The sequence below is a fragment of a genome, unplaced genomic scaffold (genome assembly GCF_019419815.1).
Source record: "Pyrus x bretschneideri cultivar Hongxiangsu unplaced genomic scaffold, Pyrus_bretschneideri_v1 Contig1, whole genome shotgun sequence".
NCBI classification, from domain to species: domain Eukaryota; kingdom Viridiplantae; phylum Streptophyta; class Magnoliopsida; order Rosales; family Rosaceae; genus Pyrus; species Pyrus x bretschneideri.
The window spans coordinates 3,840,651-3,858,075 of NW_025999390.1; the positions used below are offsets into that span (position 1 = coordinate 3,840,651).

The 17,425-nt window shown below is 36.8% G+C and overlaps 3 protein-coding genes across 3 annotated transcripts; 1 reads left to right on the forward strand and 2 right to left on the reverse strand.

Moving 5' to 3' along the window:
- Nucleotides 1-984: 984 nt before the first annotated feature.
- On the reverse strand, nucleotides 985-3,658 carry LOC103951363 (U-box domain-containing protein 30-like). The gene has a single exon (XM_009362722.3). It carries the CDS (start codon nucleotides 2,805-2,807, stop codon nucleotides 1,446-1,448), a length of 1,362 nt encoding a protein of 453 aa, XP_009360997.1. The 5' UTR covers nucleotides 2,808-3,658; the 3' UTR covers nucleotides 985-1,445.
- A 4,199-nt stretch (nucleotides 3,659-7,857) lies between these two features.
- LOC103951335 (U3 small nucleolar RNA-associated protein 6 homolog) lies at nucleotides 7,858-14,203 on the forward strand. Its single transcript, XM_048580095.1, is given in 9 exon segments — nucleotides 7,858-8,166; nucleotides 8,594-9,052; nucleotides 9,173-9,841; nucleotides 10,045-10,491; nucleotides 10,607-10,779; nucleotides 10,870-10,939; nucleotides 10,941-11,054; nucleotides 11,282-11,406; nucleotides 13,569-14,203. Coding segments are annotated over 7 exon segments (1,983 nt in total). The 5' UTR covers nucleotides 7,858-8,166; nucleotides 8,594-8,632; the 3' UTR covers nucleotides 11,372-11,406; nucleotides 13,569-14,203.
- On the reverse strand, nucleotides 11,458-14,007 carry LOC103951345 (lecithin-cholesterol acyltransferase-like 1). The gene is given in 4 exon segments (XM_009362699.3): nucleotides 11,458-11,961; nucleotides 11,964-12,619; nucleotides 13,610-13,782; nucleotides 13,784-14,007. Coding segments are annotated over 4 exon segments (1,308 nt in total). The 5' UTR covers nucleotides 14,006-14,007; the 3' UTR covers nucleotides 11,458-11,704.
- Nucleotides 14,204-17,425: the final 3,222 nt, after the last annotated feature.

Consider the following 17,425-nt stretch of genomic DNA (forward strand, 5'->3'; position numbering starts at 1 on the left):
CTTCCTTGCCATTCAATTCCCGTACAATAAATGAATGGCAAACAAAACAAGCAAAACCCAAAATCCTCCCTTTCCTCCCATCCGAATTTGAATCTTCTCCTAACCTCATAGTTCAAAACCTAAGGATGATGGAATTCGGACCGTCCTGTGAGAGAAAAAGAGATCTAAAGTCTTGATTTGTGTGAGATGAACCAGCGAAATGAATTAATAGAGATTACGATCAATTTGGGCGGTCTCTGTTCCTTGGGCTCCAAATAATGAGGTCTGGAGAAGATCTATGTCCCTCCCACCCATCTCTCACCTATCAGATCTCAAGTTATCCAAGGTGAAAAAAAAGATTTGTAACTCTCTTGTGGTAAAAACTTTGATACGTCAACCTGATAGTTCGAATGGTCAAACACTCTCGCAGGAAAACGTTTTTCTTTGTGTTTGGGTATCATCCGCCGCCCTCGTGTAGGTACTACTTTGAATATTCTCTGACTATGTATTTGGGTATCATCCGGCATTGTATAGGTACTTTTTCCCAATGCACGTGGTCACAACCTAGGTCTGACCAAGTTCAAGCTGCTCTACTAAAATTTTTCTACTATGGTTGTATATCTCTTAGTGTCTAACTCTCTTATAACGAGATCAGGAGTCATTTAAGGAGAAGATTATTAGATATTCTCGATTGTATATCTCCTTATGTTTATCTCTTTCGTTGCTGGAATTTAGAATTGAACTACTCCAACTTAGAACGGTACAGTGTCAAACATAAATAGGTGGAATATAAGTGAATGGAAATTCAAAACACATGATGGGAAAAGTATGAGAATCAATTAGGCAGTGCAGGCAAGCAACATCAACTACAGTTGACAGTTCAGAGCTCATGACAGAAGCTTTCACCTTCACTCAACTTCTTTACAGAGACATGATAAAAAATAAAATAAAAACTGCCCTATTCTGGAAATTGAAAAAAAAAAAAAAGAACAAACAATTTGCCTGTGAGAGACAAAAATATTAACTCCATTTGGATTCAAACTTGCTGAGGGTTATTGGCAAACTCAGCTCAAAACTGCCAGCTGATATAGACAGTGGAATTACAAATTCGAAAACTGCAACAGAGTGCCCGTCCGCTTCGAGCTTGTCGGCTTTGTAGTACAACTGAGGATCAGCAAATCTTGGGTCCGACTGGCACCCGGATGGATCAGCGTATCATATTTACCAGAAAATGGAATTACATTGCCCAAATTGACCCACATTATGATGTTTCTTCTGGTGGCGGAAACAATCGATCCAAATCAAAGATGTTGAAGTATACACAAGAAAGATGGGTACCTCAGAAACACCATAGGACCTTTTGTCTTGAATTTTCTTGGATCCCAAACAAGCTCTGCGGCTCCTTTTATCCATTGGGACAGAGAAAAATTGAGAGAATGTATATCAACAAAGTGCCATTTTTTACTTCATTGTATTGTTCTAGTAAGCTTACATTTCGAAATGAATAGTGTAGCGGTGTAATTTAGACTACACAACTTCAAGAGCTCAGCAGCTCTTTGCTTCAATACAGGATTGCAACCACTTTGAATTACAAGCAGCAGCTTGGCTGCCAAACCCGCCTCTACCGCAAGCGAAGCGCATTCGTCTGGCGCGAGCTTGCAGACCGCCCCCAAGATCGATAATGCGAGCTGAGTGCAGCTTTCTGAAACCTTCATCAGTAGTCTAACTACACTGGGGATTGTTTTGGGACAATCTTTCAAAGCCTGCCTTCCCTCGGGAAGTGTTGACAAAACTTCTAGGACATGAAGGGCTATCTCCAAACACTCGTGATTCAAACCGGGCAAGAGCTCAATCAATTGAGGAACTGCCCCAACGCTCACAACCGAGTTCCTGACCGATTCGTGGGAACAAATTGTCTTGAGCAAACTGAGACCAGGCAAAACCCCATTAGGGTTCCTTTTATCCTTGACCAATCTCAACAATCCAACCACAAGACGTAAGCTTGAGACATTTTCCGCCTCCAAATCCTTGCCCTCCATCAAAACCTCAATCAATTTCGTGCAATTGATCTTCGTCTCAATCGATCCCTCGTTCAACATATCAACCATCAACGAAACCTTTGCAGGTTGCATCAGACTCGTCCTGGACTCTGAACTGAGCTCCAAATTCACAAGAGTCCCAATTGCTTCCGACCCAACGGCGTGCGAAGTGAAAGGACCCAACAGAGAGGAGATCAAAGCAACACCCCCGTTGTCCACCACTGTGTTCTGAGCGGAAGCATGAGCTGCCACTACCCTTCTGAGCTCCTTGAGACCTTGAACTCTGGCTTGGCCCTTAACCTTCTTCAATGTCTCCAAAATCTCCAGAACCCTCCCCTGCACGTCCTCTGACCGCTTCTTCATCGCGACGTACTTCTGCGAAAACCAGCTGCAAATCAACTGGTGAAGGGTGTTATTTGGCGTGACTGAATCATCCCAAAGCTCCTGCATTGTTGTGGGGCAAGTGTAGTGCCCCAAAGAGAACCATCTGAGAATGTTCGATCTCTCGTAGGTCTGACCCGTGCAAAGGGTCACCGGATCCTGCATTGGCTCCAACGAAATCGGGCAGATGAACACTGAAGGAATCTCAATGGACTCCAGCTCCTCAATCATCTTCTTCAGATCCAACTTCTCCGCCACAACACCGACTCCGCCACCGCAAATTAACCCGCCTCCGCCGCCCAAAATCCCATCTTTCACCGCGGTTTCCAGATCTAGAACCTGCCCACCACTGCCTGCATCAAACTTCATCCCCCCACAACTTCTTTTCCACCCGGATGGATGGTACATAAGCAATTTCAAAACCCCTTTTTCCTCAGACCAAGAACAAAATCACACAAAACAACAACTCGGTATTTGAGATTTGAACTTCAACACCCCCAAAACCCACAAACACCAGAAAACAAGGATTCAACTCGAAGACCAATCTGTCCCATCATGAGATTAAGAAGCGTGCGGCAAAGAAAATCTAGAGAGAGAAGTGTGGAAGTGAAAGAAAGGAAGGAAGAGTTTCTCTCTGTCCTTTACTCTCTTTGGCTAAACCTTCTCATTGACAAATACAAGCAACAAAGACCATCAAAATGCAAAGGGGATCTCTTTTAATTTCTTCCTCTTCCTCTCCCAATTTTTCCTGCTTTATCTGATCTCTTTTTTCTATGGTCAAAACTCAAAAGGCCCACCTTCCTTCTCCTCCTCCACCACCACTACCACAACCCCATCATTTTCTCATCACCAAATCAAGCAAAATCATCAACTAGTAGCACTAGTAATCTTCCTTCTCCAATACCAAAGCTCTCTCTCTCTACTCACTCACTCACTCACTCACTTCCTCTTCAAGCTCAATAAAAAGTTCGAAATCATAAATAAACCCCCCAGATCAGGGAAAAAGCTATCAAAAGCAATAAAAAGATACCAAACTCACTCATACCACTCAACCCAAATGACCCAAAAATTAAAAATATAAATCAAATTCCCAGAAAGAATTGAAATTTACAAGAAAAAAAATGCTCAGAAGCAGACCATTGATAGCGAGTGAGGAAAAAGACGGGAGGGAGAAAAAAAAAAAAAATTAAAGCTACCTTCTTCCGCACAGTCTCCCCCACTGCTCCTGCTGGTCTTCTTGTGGGGGCAGGTGACGAAAACCCCCAAAAATTTGTTTATTTTTATTAATTTTTTGAAAGAAAATTATGGATTTGTATGCGAGGGCGACCGGGTATAGCCGGTGGCGGCAAGTTCAGGTTTGAGCGACTGTGCACCACACGTGCAGTCATAGCTACAGTCACAGTACTATGACATATCTGATGATATTTTGTGTTTTATTTTTATTTTATTTTTTGGTATTATTGATATTCAACGTAATTATGCAACCGATGCAAGTTAGGATAAAGGCTCCTTTTGACTGGAATATAAAGTGTGTTTGACTGATAAACTACATATTCATAATACACCTTTTTTATAACTTTTATTTTTAATACCACTAAAATACAGATAAACTACCAAAGTCTAGTTCGTGGTTGCAGTTTCTACTGTGGTTTGAGAATAAACAGCCATAAAACAAAAGTAAATAAGTGTTTCTTAAGCTATAGTGATCAAAATTCTTTTAGCAAAAAAAAGATGGGAATATCATTGTCAATATGAAAGTTTCATTAATTGGTATTGTTCACAACCTCTAATGAAAAAAAACAGAATTACTTCTGCTTTCTACTGTTTTGAAGTCATTTACCAAACACAATTAATGTCCCAGTTTTTTTAAGGAACAACTTTTTTAAAAAAATTAAGCAACCACATATCAACCCTAAAAGTAAAAGAGCATTTAAAGTTGTCCATAAAAAATAACTTGTATGAAACAAAAACTTTAAAATAACAATATCTCCAATAAATTATATAATATTATGTGAAAAATTTAAAACACGTGATAACATAAAATCCTAAAGAGTAGTTAAGTTATTCTTCTCCACAACTATAATCTTGTCATGTTAGGTATGTCTCCCATGGTCAGATCCAACCACCTATGACCAGCATTTGCCTAAACTAATATTAGTTGTTTAAAGAATATATATACATACAATTTTTGGAGGAACCCTAAAAAAAACATACATAAAATTGTTGGAGGAACCCATATAAAAGTTTAAGAAAAAGTAGTGGGTGGATGGAATGGTTGGAGAAATATTTTAAGATAATAGCCAATGTATTAACTTCAGTAGTTTTATTAAATTATAGAAATATTAAATGCCTCATCAAATTTATTAAGTGGGTTTTACTTGTTCATGTTTTTCATATGAATTTCATTTTATATTTTTCTTTAATTTAGTTGTTGTCACGTTAGTTGTTATTCGAATTTGAAAGAACAAATAAGAAAATAAGTTGGTGGTGTGCAAATGTTGATAAATTAAGTTATGTTTCATAAACTATTATTCATCTAATCCTTCTTTAATTTCGCCCAAACAATATTTATGTATAGAATGAAAAATTTAGGGTTCAGCCGTTCAGGGATTAGAATAAAACTATTCAAAGTCTTTTTGTGTTTGAAGATTGAAACCAAAAAAGCTTTGTAGTTAAAAGAGAATTTTTAGTGTACTAAGAAAACATTACAGTACACTAAATGTAATAAGCAAAACCACATGGGGATTCTTAAATCGTGTATGTTCATTATACATCGTGCATCTAGAAATCATTTTAAATACTTTTATTTAAAATTAAATATAAATAATGTATGACGAAAACTGACCGTACAATATATAATGAAGGGACATAATTTGTAAATCTCCAAAATCTTTATAAAGAGAATCCAAAGAAGATCTTTCTGGATCCACCACAACATTAAGACTGTTCATTATGTACTGTAAAGAAGAAAAAGAATATTAGACCAAAAATTAAATAAAAACAAATATAGACCAAAAAATAAAATAAAAACATAACAAAAAAAAGAATATTATTGGTCAAATCTCTACTTCCCAGTCTTCACTCTGATCCACCTTTAAACAATAATACTGCACAAACACAGTTACACACAATAATTAATTAATAATTAATTGTGGCTTAATACAGAGAAAAGTGTCTGGGCCTCGGGACGCACAGTTCCCATGGCCATGTGGGAACAGGTGATTGGCCGAGATAAAGCAAGTGCTTGAGAATACGCACTCTCTGCATCCTCCCAAAAGACTTGAAAGTGATCAAACCGGACACCGGAATGCCAAAAATTGCCGATCGAGGACTCCAAAAAATGATAACAAAATTTTCCTTTTAATTTGTTTTGGACGAAATTGTAAATTGCAAATCTTTAGACCGCACAAGGAATCAGGATCGGTCAAACGAAACTGAGCTCGCAGTCTGCCACTTTATGAAAGCCACGCTCTGGTGGGTCCCGCCCCACGGGGTTCCAGTCCTCCCCCGAACTTCTATGCTTTTATTTATACGTATACATTTGGTGATACTATCTAATAATATTTTATTTTAAAAAAGTGTTATTAACATTTTAAAATTTCATTCTATATTTCTTAAAAGTATATTTTTTTTCTTAATATAGAAATTTTAGAGTGCATAATGAGATTTTTAAGTGCTAATAACAATTCCCTTATTTTATTGTAAATGACTTTTAGGTTCATTTCTCATCAAAGCTGCATTTGAACCATATTATTATGGTTAGTCAATTACGAGACATAGCTCACTCACTCGCTCCATTAGCGTATACCAAATTCAAATAAAATATAATTACAAAATCACTTAATTCACACACTTAAGTTATTTATTTTTAATTAATTAGCGGCATTTCTTTACACTTATATGTAAAGAGAAATATTAAAAAATTAATAACAAACTCATCATTCACAAAATTTAAACTTAAAATCTTGCACTTATACGTATAAAAAAAAACAACAAAAAGAAGACATCACTAAACTGTAATCCTACCGTATTAGGAAATGCAAGTGGATTATTAACAGTTGATCATAAACTTAGTTCATGATATAAATTTCATTTATTTATGTCAATTATTTTATTGTCTACATATGTATTAGGAAATACAAAATATTAGCATGTTTTTTAATCAATAACTTGTGCACTTGCACAGATAATTTGTGCATTTTATTCCGCAAAAAGCTTTGCTCACAGTTTTGAAGTTATGATGATGGTCATTAACTATTTATTATTGCTAGATAAGTTTAAATTTTGGTATATGTGTAATGAACAAACATAAATAGAATTGTGAGTATTACCACCACTTAAGGTGATGAGCAAAAAATAACCCTTTTGTTCAACACTTGACCTATCGTCAGTTTATTGAGTCCATCGATATGATCCCCACTTCTTGAAAGAATTGTGGTACATGCACCAAATAAATTTGTGAATTTTATTCATCTAAATGTTGGTTGAACTCATAAGATACAATTATAGTGGTAGATACACCCACTTTGGACTAGTTAAAATTTTTATATTAAGTATTAAAGTTAAGTTATTTGCAGGGTTTGGGTTGATTATTAAATTCCATCGTGGAATTAGAGCTAAGTTATTTGCATATCGAGCAAAAAAAAAAAAAAAACAAAAGAGTGCAACTAAAACCACCAATCATCCATTACCCTCCCTAGCAACAAACACCACCCCACTCTCCCTTTCAATTATGGTACTACCACCTCCATCATCTCCTCTTTTTCCTCATTAACGAACAACGATGACAATTCAGACTTTTAAAATTGAATAAGACCCAATTCCAGTTGGAATAAATTGATTTGGAACAATCTGCCTCTGTATTGGAAAACTCCCCTGTGCTTCTCTCTCCCTTCCCCTTTGGTTTCTCTATATTTCCAAAGGAGATGCCGCCAAGTAGGATAAAAGGTTTTGGTTTTTGATGGGGGTGGGAGGAGGTTCTAGTGCGGCTAAGCATGAAGTTAAAAAAAAAAAAAACATATTAATATTATTCTTTAAAAAATTATACATTAGAGGTTATTTTAAGAATAATGGTGGGTGGAGAAATAATATTTTAATTTTTTAAAATTTTATGGTGGGTGAAATTATAATGTGGGTGTAGTAATAGGACAATGGGGTGAGTCTATCATCACTAAAAAAATGTAGAAAACTTTATCTCTTTATCGTAAAAGAATTTGGTTGATTTATTTTTCAGAAATGAATATTAAAAGAGTAATTTTAAAAATAGACTATGTAGATTGTCGAACACTGTTTTAAAATGGTAACGTAAAGCAACAATAATAACAAAATTTTATCCTACTAAGTGAAAGGCTGTATAAATCTTCGATTTTGTGCCAAGTCCGTTAACTCCAATTATTCCATGTATTATCTTAAAGTTTTTATTCCAAGTCTTTTTTCTGGCAAATATCATATTGGAGTGTCGAGATTTCATGAGTCGTAATGAAACTGCATCATGCATTATATCTAGTTTGTTTTTTGGGCTTTAGCCCCGTTTATCACTCAAAAAAAAAAAAAAAAAAAAAGAAATCAACCAAATTCTTTTGATGTTAAGCCTACTGAAGCCAACTTTAGCCCACGTCTCCTACGTCGCTTAAACCCCTAAAACCCTAAAAAAAAAATTTCATTAAATGAAAAAAAAGCTCAATCCCTAGGCTTGTCTTCTCGATCGATTTTCTACCTCAGCACTCAGCAGCACTCGGTTCCATTGCAGTCTCTGTGCAGCTAACAGGTACTTATGTAATTTTCTCAGCTCATTGCATTCATTTTCTTATCTCTGACCAAGAAATTTGATTTTTTTTTTGGTGGTTTATGAGCGACTGATTCTTTCCAGTTTAGGCTAAAGATTGTAAATTACTTTAAAGTTTTTGAAATTCATTTTAGGGACTGTAAATTTTGGGTTCGATTCTGGTAGTCCACTCACTTAGTTAAACTTAGACAGTAAGATTTAAGTTCTGGGAATTGAAATTGTGTTTTTAAAATTAGGGTTTTGAATTTGGGGGTTCTGGATAGGATGCTTATTGTAGTAAACCGACATGTAGCTCGACAATTTTACGAAGCTGCCACTTTGTTTGTTACCAATTTTCATTGTGAGAAAGCAGATTTGAGATATTGTTATTTGTCAGCAAGATTTCATTGATATGAATTTATATTCCCAGTTGGATTCCGGAAGTCGACTCTGTCAGCTGTAAGAAAAAATGGCGGATGTGGTCCAATACCGGATGGAGCGTATGCTCCCGGAGTTGGACGACCTGGAGAAGGAGGAACTATTCACGAGACGTGAGCTTGCTGAGATTGTCAAGCAGCGTCGCAATTTTGAATTCCGGCTCAAGCGGCCGAGCCCACTCAAGGAGGACTACCTTGCCTACATTGACTACGAGACTAAGGTCGACAAGCTGAGGCGCTTGAGGAAAAAGGCAAAGTTGCCTGAGCGGGAAGATAACGAGGAGACGAAGATGAAGAAAAAGAGGAAGAGGAAGTCAGTTTCGGACTTTGCTGGTGTCAGGAGGATTCTTGATATTTATAGGCTTGCTGTCACCAGGTTCACTGGCGATCTTGAACTCTGGTTTCGCTACCTAGACTTTTGTAAAGAGCGACGAAATGGTAGGATCAAGGAGGTAATTGTTAACGGTTCTTGTTACCGAGTGAATTTAACTTAAAAAGTTCAGTGTTGATTACTGCATTCAAACTTGTTTCTGTAGATTTATTTTTATTTCAGATTTGGGATTGTTCTGTAGGTCTTGAATAAGGTAATCGGGTTTCATTCCAAGCAGCCATCTGTTTGGATATATAAAGCTGCTTGGGAATTCGATAACTACTCAAATGTCGAAGCTGCCCGTAATACAATGCTACAGGGGTTGAGATTTTGCAAAAATTCAGAAGATCTTTGGATAGAGTATCTCCGGATGGAACTCACATTCCTTAATAAACTAAAGGCTCGGAAGGTTGCTCTTGGAGAGGATGAGGGTAGTCTGGTTCGTGATAAGATTAGTGCTGATGAGCAACAATGGAAAAGTGAAAACAAAGATTTATACATGCCTCTCAATGAAGAAAGAGAAAATGATGATAATAATGAAGGGTCAGATATCCAAGAAAGCAAGTCAACAAAGAAAGTTGATAAGTTAGAAGAGGTAGGTTTTGGCGTGATAAAAACCATATACAGTGAAGCAGTTAAAGCTCTTCCCTCTAGCTTTACCCTGAGAAAGCGGTTTTTGGAGATCTTGGAACCTATCAACTTGGCTAAGTCTGGGGAAATGCGTGAGGAAGTACTAAGTGACATGAAGAGAGACTTCTCAACAGAACCAGAGTATTGGGATTGGCTTGCTAAATTCGAATACAGTCCTGCAAGTACACAGGAGGAGATGAGTGAAGAAATCACATTTTCTCGTATTGGAAAAGCCATTCAGGTACTAAATGCATGCATCACTGACCAAATCCTGTACTACTGGAATTGTTTATTTAGTCTTCTATTGAGTAATTGGTCAACACCTATGCTTTGTTTTGAAACTGAATTAGATTCCGTTTGTATATATCTTATTCCGTGTGTATATATCTTATGTCCCTATCTATAATTATTTGACGAATAAAATGGATGTCATGCTGTGGGTAGGTCTATGAGGATGCCATAAAAGTTTTGCCTTCAGCCATAATGTTCAAGCACTATGCAAAGTTTCTGATGGGTACTGTAGCTCTTCTAATAGGAGACAACAAGCCTTCTCTAGACAGTCAATCTGCTAGTTATATTTCACGTCTTTTGGGCCTTTACCAAAAGGCTGATACAATCGGGTGCACTAATGAGGAACTTGGCTGTGAGCATATCTCATTTTATTTGCAACTTGGAAGAGTGGATGAAGCTCGGAAACTGGCACAAAATCTTTGTTGCGGAAAATTTCCAAATTCGGCAAAGGTACGGGTATTATGGGCCTCGATTGAAATGAAGCACTTACCAAGGGATCTTATTTCTCCGAGCAAAGATAAGCTGCTATCGATCTTTGAACTTGTAAAAGATGGTTTGACAAGACTGTCCATTTCAGAAGCTGAGAGCTTGTGGGTAATGGTATGTTATCCATACCCTTCAATTTGATGAACTCCAACTATGACTGTAATTACCAACTGTGAGAAATTACCAATTATCTTGGTGAGAACAGTTTTAATGTTACCCCATATTGCAGGCCCTTAAATTCTTTGCCATTCAAAAACATTATTTTGACATGTTGGTTGAGGTTGCTGTTACATCGTTAATTGAATATCGTGGCAGTGACGAAGGATTTTCCCTCTCTTCTGTTATTGTTAATTTTGTTCTTCAAAAAGATGGAATTGCACATGCTAGAGAGATGTATAAGCGGTAGGCCCTTTCTTCCATTATTATATTTCATCTTAGATTATGCAGTTTGCCTACAAAGAAGTGTCTAAGCTTGCATAAGTTGAATTTCAGCTTTACAGGCTTACCACGCCCTGGGCTAGTTCTATATAGGACCTGCATTGAATTGGAAACAAACCTTGCAATCAAATGGTGATAAAACTGGTCTTGAAAATGCCCGGAAGTTGTATTTTTCTGCACTACAGACTTACGACCAAGATTCAAGCTTGTGGCGAGATTTCTGGCTTATGGAGACCAAGGTGAGATTTCCTCTGGCTTATGCAAGCATCTCTAGAATCTAGAAAAACTACAATTTCCTTTTGTAACAAGAAGGCTACTTTTCTTTTTCCAGATTGTTTTCTTGGACATAATTAAGCAAATGAATTGTGATTCTGTGAACGACACTATCGTTTTGTTCTAGTTTGTAATCCGATATCAGGACTTGCTTAATCTACTAAGGACCTTATTTCTTTCCTCAAATTTACAGATGGGAACATCAAAGACAGCTTCTGATGTATCTTGGCGTGCGCGCAAGACTCTAAAAGACAGTAGTGCACTTTCGTTGCCAGATTTGTGATATTAGTAATGCAGACTGCTCTTCAATTGTAACTTGTAAGCCTTTGAATTTAGTTGTTTCTTCGGTCAGTATTCATGTGAATTTAGTTTAATAGACAAATAATTCATACTTTTATCTCGTGTCAACGGAATTGAGTAAAATAGTTATAAATTCAGTTTTTACATTAAAAATGTTATTGCCTGAATGATTGCAGCAATCTCTTGCCTTGTGAATAATTGCTCCAGGTCGTCCAACTCCATCAATTTCAATATTCCATGTTCTTGGCCAGTTGAAGGCGATGGAGTGGTGATGTCCGAAGAGAAGAATAGCTAGCATCCCCACATAGCCATCCATTCATTGAACGCTTACATTCTCAACAAAACTTAACTGGGAATTAATACCAGAAATTTCCCTTACTATTTCATCAAGTGCATCTTCATCTTTGAGCATTGCTGTATGAGACACTCCCGGAACTCTGATCGTTTTCAGAGTTTGATTTTTCGTATCGGACCACAGAGATTCATGTGCCAACAGGCTCACCATGTTCACAGTCCCATCTCCATCCCCGTAAACAATCTCAGGCTGCTCATCGAAACTGTTACTTCCATAAACAAAGTCTCTGCCGTCTTCACACCACTTCCAACAACACAAGTAATAGGCACCCCAGGAGCTACCAGCTCCTCCATTAAACCCAAAACCCTAGTTTTATAAGGATGAACACCTTCTCGAAATCCAATGTCGTCAAGAAATCGGGGAACATCAGAGGCCGAATATGTTGCATTTGGGGTGATCACAAGCAGGTTTTTTGGACCGAATATTTCAGGATTCGGCATCAGCCAAAGGTTGCTCTCTGAGCTCCTTTGCTCCCCCCTTACCAGCAACGGATCCACCAACGGGACTCCTAGAGTGTTTCCTGAAGCAAACGTAAGCATTTCATCCACAGTGCCACCCCACGGCGCGCAGAGTGCAACCAAGTGTTTGATGAATTGTCGCCGCCAAGACAGCGGGTTTCGGTTAAGGAGTTGGAGAGCAAAGAGGCCACCTAAGCTGTGTGACACAAGTATGACTGGCTTTCCTCCATTGGAAGTGCTTGCATTTTCTACCAAATGTGTTAGGTCTTGTAAAAACTTGGAGCCGACGCGGCATGGGTGGCCTTCTGGTGCCAAACCATATCGAAAATCGTATGGAGCTCCGAATAGGGTTTCATCATTGACATATCCAATCTTCTCCAATGATTCCACTAATGGTGCCATGTATCCTGTGATGTGCCTATATATATATATAGCTAGCCACTATTAGTGCAAACACAACTAATTTTAATTTGCATAAATATATACCATCTAGATTCTTAAGGGTGTGTATACACCTCCCATAGAATTTTTTTTTTTTGACTTAGTCAAGGGTATCCCAAAGGCTTAGGCCCAAGACTAATCCCTCCGGTGCATGTGAATTGCTCCAATTGTGCATTGCAGCACAGGGTCTGGCCACTTTGACAGCTTCGGGGTTCGAAGCCTAGGTTGGGAGCACACCCAACTAGGCAAGAACTATTAGGCCACTTGCAGTAGTTACCTCCCATAGAATTCTATGGGAGGTTATGTTTTTAAAACATAATTCTAAAACATAACCTCCTATAAAATTATGTTTTGCCAAATTTACCACTTAAAGACTATTTTTAGTGTGAATGTACCGCATAGCGCATACATGAGTAATTTTTAGGTAAATTTTCGCCACTCCATGATTTTAAATGTTTAGGTTAATAACTGTGTTGATTAAAGCTAATCGGGACAACAAAATTGTTGTGTTGAAGTTATTTTGTTTTTGTTGTTCCCACGAGCTTTAATAAACGCTATTCTTATTTTCAAACGTTTATGAGTCATGGAATGACGAAAATTTCCACTTACATGACAAATAATGTGTTTCAGTGGGATTAGATAATGTACATTCACATTTAAAGTTGAGTCTGGACGGTAAATTATGACAAATAAACTTTTGGACGGTAAATTATGACTAATAAACTTTCTAGTGTTATTTGTGCACACCCGCAACAACCTAAGTGGTTTCATCTTAGCAATTTTCCTAAACTATAGTATCTTATATCTAAGATGTTATATTATTAGACCGTCAATCTAAGTAACCAATCAATCATTCTTTAGATTCTAAACCTTCAAACAAGTATAAATTCATCAGTTCTTAAAACCATTTGCTGTAAAAAATGCAGAAGGGCACCTAGTTATGAAACAACACGAAGTTATAGCTTACTTGAGACGGGGATCAAGGTAGAGAAGTGACTCAGTGGAACCAAAGTGAGGGACCCTAGTCTGGACCCCAGGGGCATTGTGGTAATCATCCGAAACTGCGTCGTAATAAAGCGTCATCCGCTGAGCAAAACAGCTGGTGAACGGAGCAATGAGGACGGTCGGGTCGAACCACAGTCCTGAACCAGCCGTCCTTCTTCTTCTGAAACGGGTACCAACGGTTGCATAACAGACCGGAGGGCTTGTACTCGTTGGTTAACCGGGCTTCCAGCTGGTTCCCACCATTCCCAGGTATTAAGATCAGAGGGTGGAGGTTGGTAGTTCCTGCCTGACACTTATACAGCATCAAAACCATTGATGAGAACACCAGCAACAGTTTCAATCCTGGTGATGGCTTCATGATTTGGTTCTCTGATCTGATGTTTTGGATTTGGCTGTCATCATGTTTGGGACCTTGGGTTGTAGATAATGTGCAAGTATCTTGCTCTGCTACAAGTTTGTGGTTAAGAATGAGATACGTAATGCATGCATATTCATCTTGTTTGGGCGCATAGATAAAGATATTTATAGTGGGGCATGATACATCACTATTTTTAGTCTCTTATACGCTTGCGTTGAATTTTAGCTATTAGTTTTATTTGATTTTTCAATCCGATGGCTAATAACAAAGAGGGGTCTGAAAAAAGTTTAAAAAAGTGTGTGTGTCAGATTAAAAATCTTAAGTTCAATTTTTCTTGCACTGAAATTTTAGATGATTTTTCTTTTCCTCTCTTTTTACTATTAAAATTAGGCATACTAGTTCAAACTAGTTCGTATCCCTTTTACCAAGTTTAAACAAATTTGAAATATCATTTGTACATAGATTTCAAAAACTATAGTCGAACTAGTGGCGCGTTTATTAATCCGTAATCAAATTGAGAGGAATTAGATTGAGGAGAAATTGGATTGAGAGGAATTGAAATGAGGTGGAATCAGAATCAGATTCTTGTTGAAGTTGTTTACTAAAACTGTCTGGAATCGGAGTAGGAATGATGTTGAGTCCATATAAGCTGTTTACTAATTCACTTCAATCGGAATGAAAACTAGGTTGATTACTATATTGCCCTTACATAAATAAATTATTTTCATACTAATTAATTAATATAAATTCTTAATTAAATTTATATAATAAAATTCATCTATATAAGCATATATAAATAGCTTTTATTTATTTATTAAAGATGGCAAGAATGATGTTGAGTACATATAAGTTGTTTACTAATTCACTTCAATCGGAATAAAAATTAAGTTGATGACTAAATTGCCCTTACATAAATAAATTATTTTCATACTAATTAATTAAATAAATTGATATAATAAAATTATCTATATAAAAATATATAAATAGGTTTTTTTTTATTTATTAAAAATGACATAATGAGTGTCAAATGAAGGGCAATGTTGGGATAATAAGAAACAAGTCAGGGCATAATAGGAATAAAAGATGCATTCCCGATTCTCTTACCCTCAGGGATACCTCACAAAACTTGGGAATCCCTTTCCTCCAATTTTAGGAATTGGATTCCTTGTTTCGTGTGGGCTCCACCACTTTTTGGATTTCTTAAAATTTAGTAAACACCAGAATACTCTATAATCAGAATTCAATTCTCTTTTTTATTCCAATTACCCTTACGTAAATGTGTCATGGATTCATTAATTAGGAGTCGCGCTTGTAACACAGAGTCCTTTTGCAGTGGCTCATTGTAAAAATGTACAAAAACTCACGTCCAACAAACGGACCCAAGACAGATGAAAAGCCCAAACCTACGCCCATGACAGGCTTTGGAGGGAAAACTCACACTAGGCATCACATTTAGCATGTGCAACCGACCAGAAGCAAACCGAGACCGAGCCCAGTCACTGCCTTTAATCCGCCACTGACTACTATCCAGGTGTCACGAAGAGAAGACAGCAATAGACAGATGAAGGGCTCCAAATCGAATGAAGATCCTGAGATCCTTAAATCGTGTCTGTTTATCGTACATGGTGCGATCAGAAGTCATTTTAAATATTTTTACTTAAAATTAAATATGAATAGTATCTGACGAAAATTGACCGCACGATATACAGTAAACAGATATGATTTGATGAGATTTGATGATCCCCATAATCCTTACAAAGAGTTGAGGAACTGGAGAGGATCCTCATCCTCCAAATCTTACGTGAAAGCAGAGGATGACGTCATGATCTAATCGAAGGGCAGTCGCCAGCACACTTGCTTCTATATAAGAGAAGAAGGAAAACCTGGAAAGGAGAGTTCATCAGACAACCCTAAACTTAGTAGTATTGTTCCCTATCCTTAAACGATCCACCAGAGGCCTTGGAGTAGTGAGACCTGCACCCCACCTCCTCAACCAGACCTCTTTCCTATGTATTAGGCCCAAGGCTTCCTTTTCTCTTTCATATAACATCTGTAACGCTATGCAAGTATTCAACAATACCATAATGAACGTGGCCGATTATGGGCGTATCACTATATATCTTTATGTCAACATTACTACTAATTTCTACCACAATAGCCCTCTACTATAGTGGTGGAGAGAAATGTTGTATTTGTACTACGGCGTGAGTTCAGCTCCTTAATCTAACATCTAATCTAACAAATCTATCATTTGACCAAAAAAAAAAAAAAAATAAAAGCATTATTACTAAACCCAAAACCCCTTGGTATTCACATCCTAAAGCCTCCTAAAAACCACTAATGTTAACCTTACCAATCTAAGCGTTAGCAATGCTTACTTGCACACAAATCATAATTTAACACATATGCATAAAGTTTTCTTTGTTAATTTCATTGCTTTGATTTTTTTTTTTCATATTGAGACTGAGCTATGATTTTCAAATAAGATAGAATAACTCATTATAAAGAATTTTTCGTCGATCACCCCAGAAGTAAACTTTTCAGTATGAGGGTCATACTACCAAATAGTGTCACTTATTAATAATATAACATGTGTATCTACTCGTTAATATTATACATGCATTAAACTCATAACATATTAGTCAAGTTATTAATTTTTATTATAATACATGAAAGTTAACAACATTTGGCGCGTTGTGACGTATTAATACAATGTGCTTATGCATTGAACAAAAAAACAGTGTGCTTATAGTTGAAGTTTATGTTTAGGCAGTGATTGTTGACTTTCGAGTGGAGTTATACCTAAATCTTATTTTGAGCCAGTTATATTGTGCTTTCCTGCCGATATTTGGTACGAATTGTGAAATTTTGGGCCTTGAATTCTTCTAATTACGTAATAATTTTCTCAAGTATTTAGGAAACTTGCCACGTTATAAAATACAAACAAGACTTGTCGCATGATATTTTAAAAGTCAAACTTTGGTGCGCATGCTAATTACAAATGTGACTACTGCTTGCAATAATGTAAGCTATTTTTTGAGAAACACACAATACATGAACGAGTACCCACAAACAATGGGCGCCAGTAAATTGGCTTTTTTATATTTTATTTACTTATTTTGGATATTTAATTCTTATTTAAAAAAAAAACCTTAATTTTCAAATTTTTATGTAAAATAAATTCATTGAAAAGGTCATTAACATCTTTACGTGGGATGGGGTTTGTTTCCTTCATTTTTTTTTAAATTTTTATTTTTATTTTTTCCACTTTGATCTTGTTTTTTTTAAAAATTGTTTGTTTTGAAAGTTGTAAGAAGGGAAGGGTTTTGTTAGCATTAGTAATGTTTCATTAAATCTGTCTTCTCTCTTTATATAGAGAATAAAATAAATATGTTGGCCAGCCAGTCTTTGGAAACAGCC

What these genes read in the sequence shown, in the direction of transcription:
- LOC103951363 (XM_009362722.3), bottom strand. Translation starts at nt 2,807, where the DNA reads ATGTACCATCCATCCGGGTGGAAAAGAAGTTGTGGGGGGATGAAGTTT.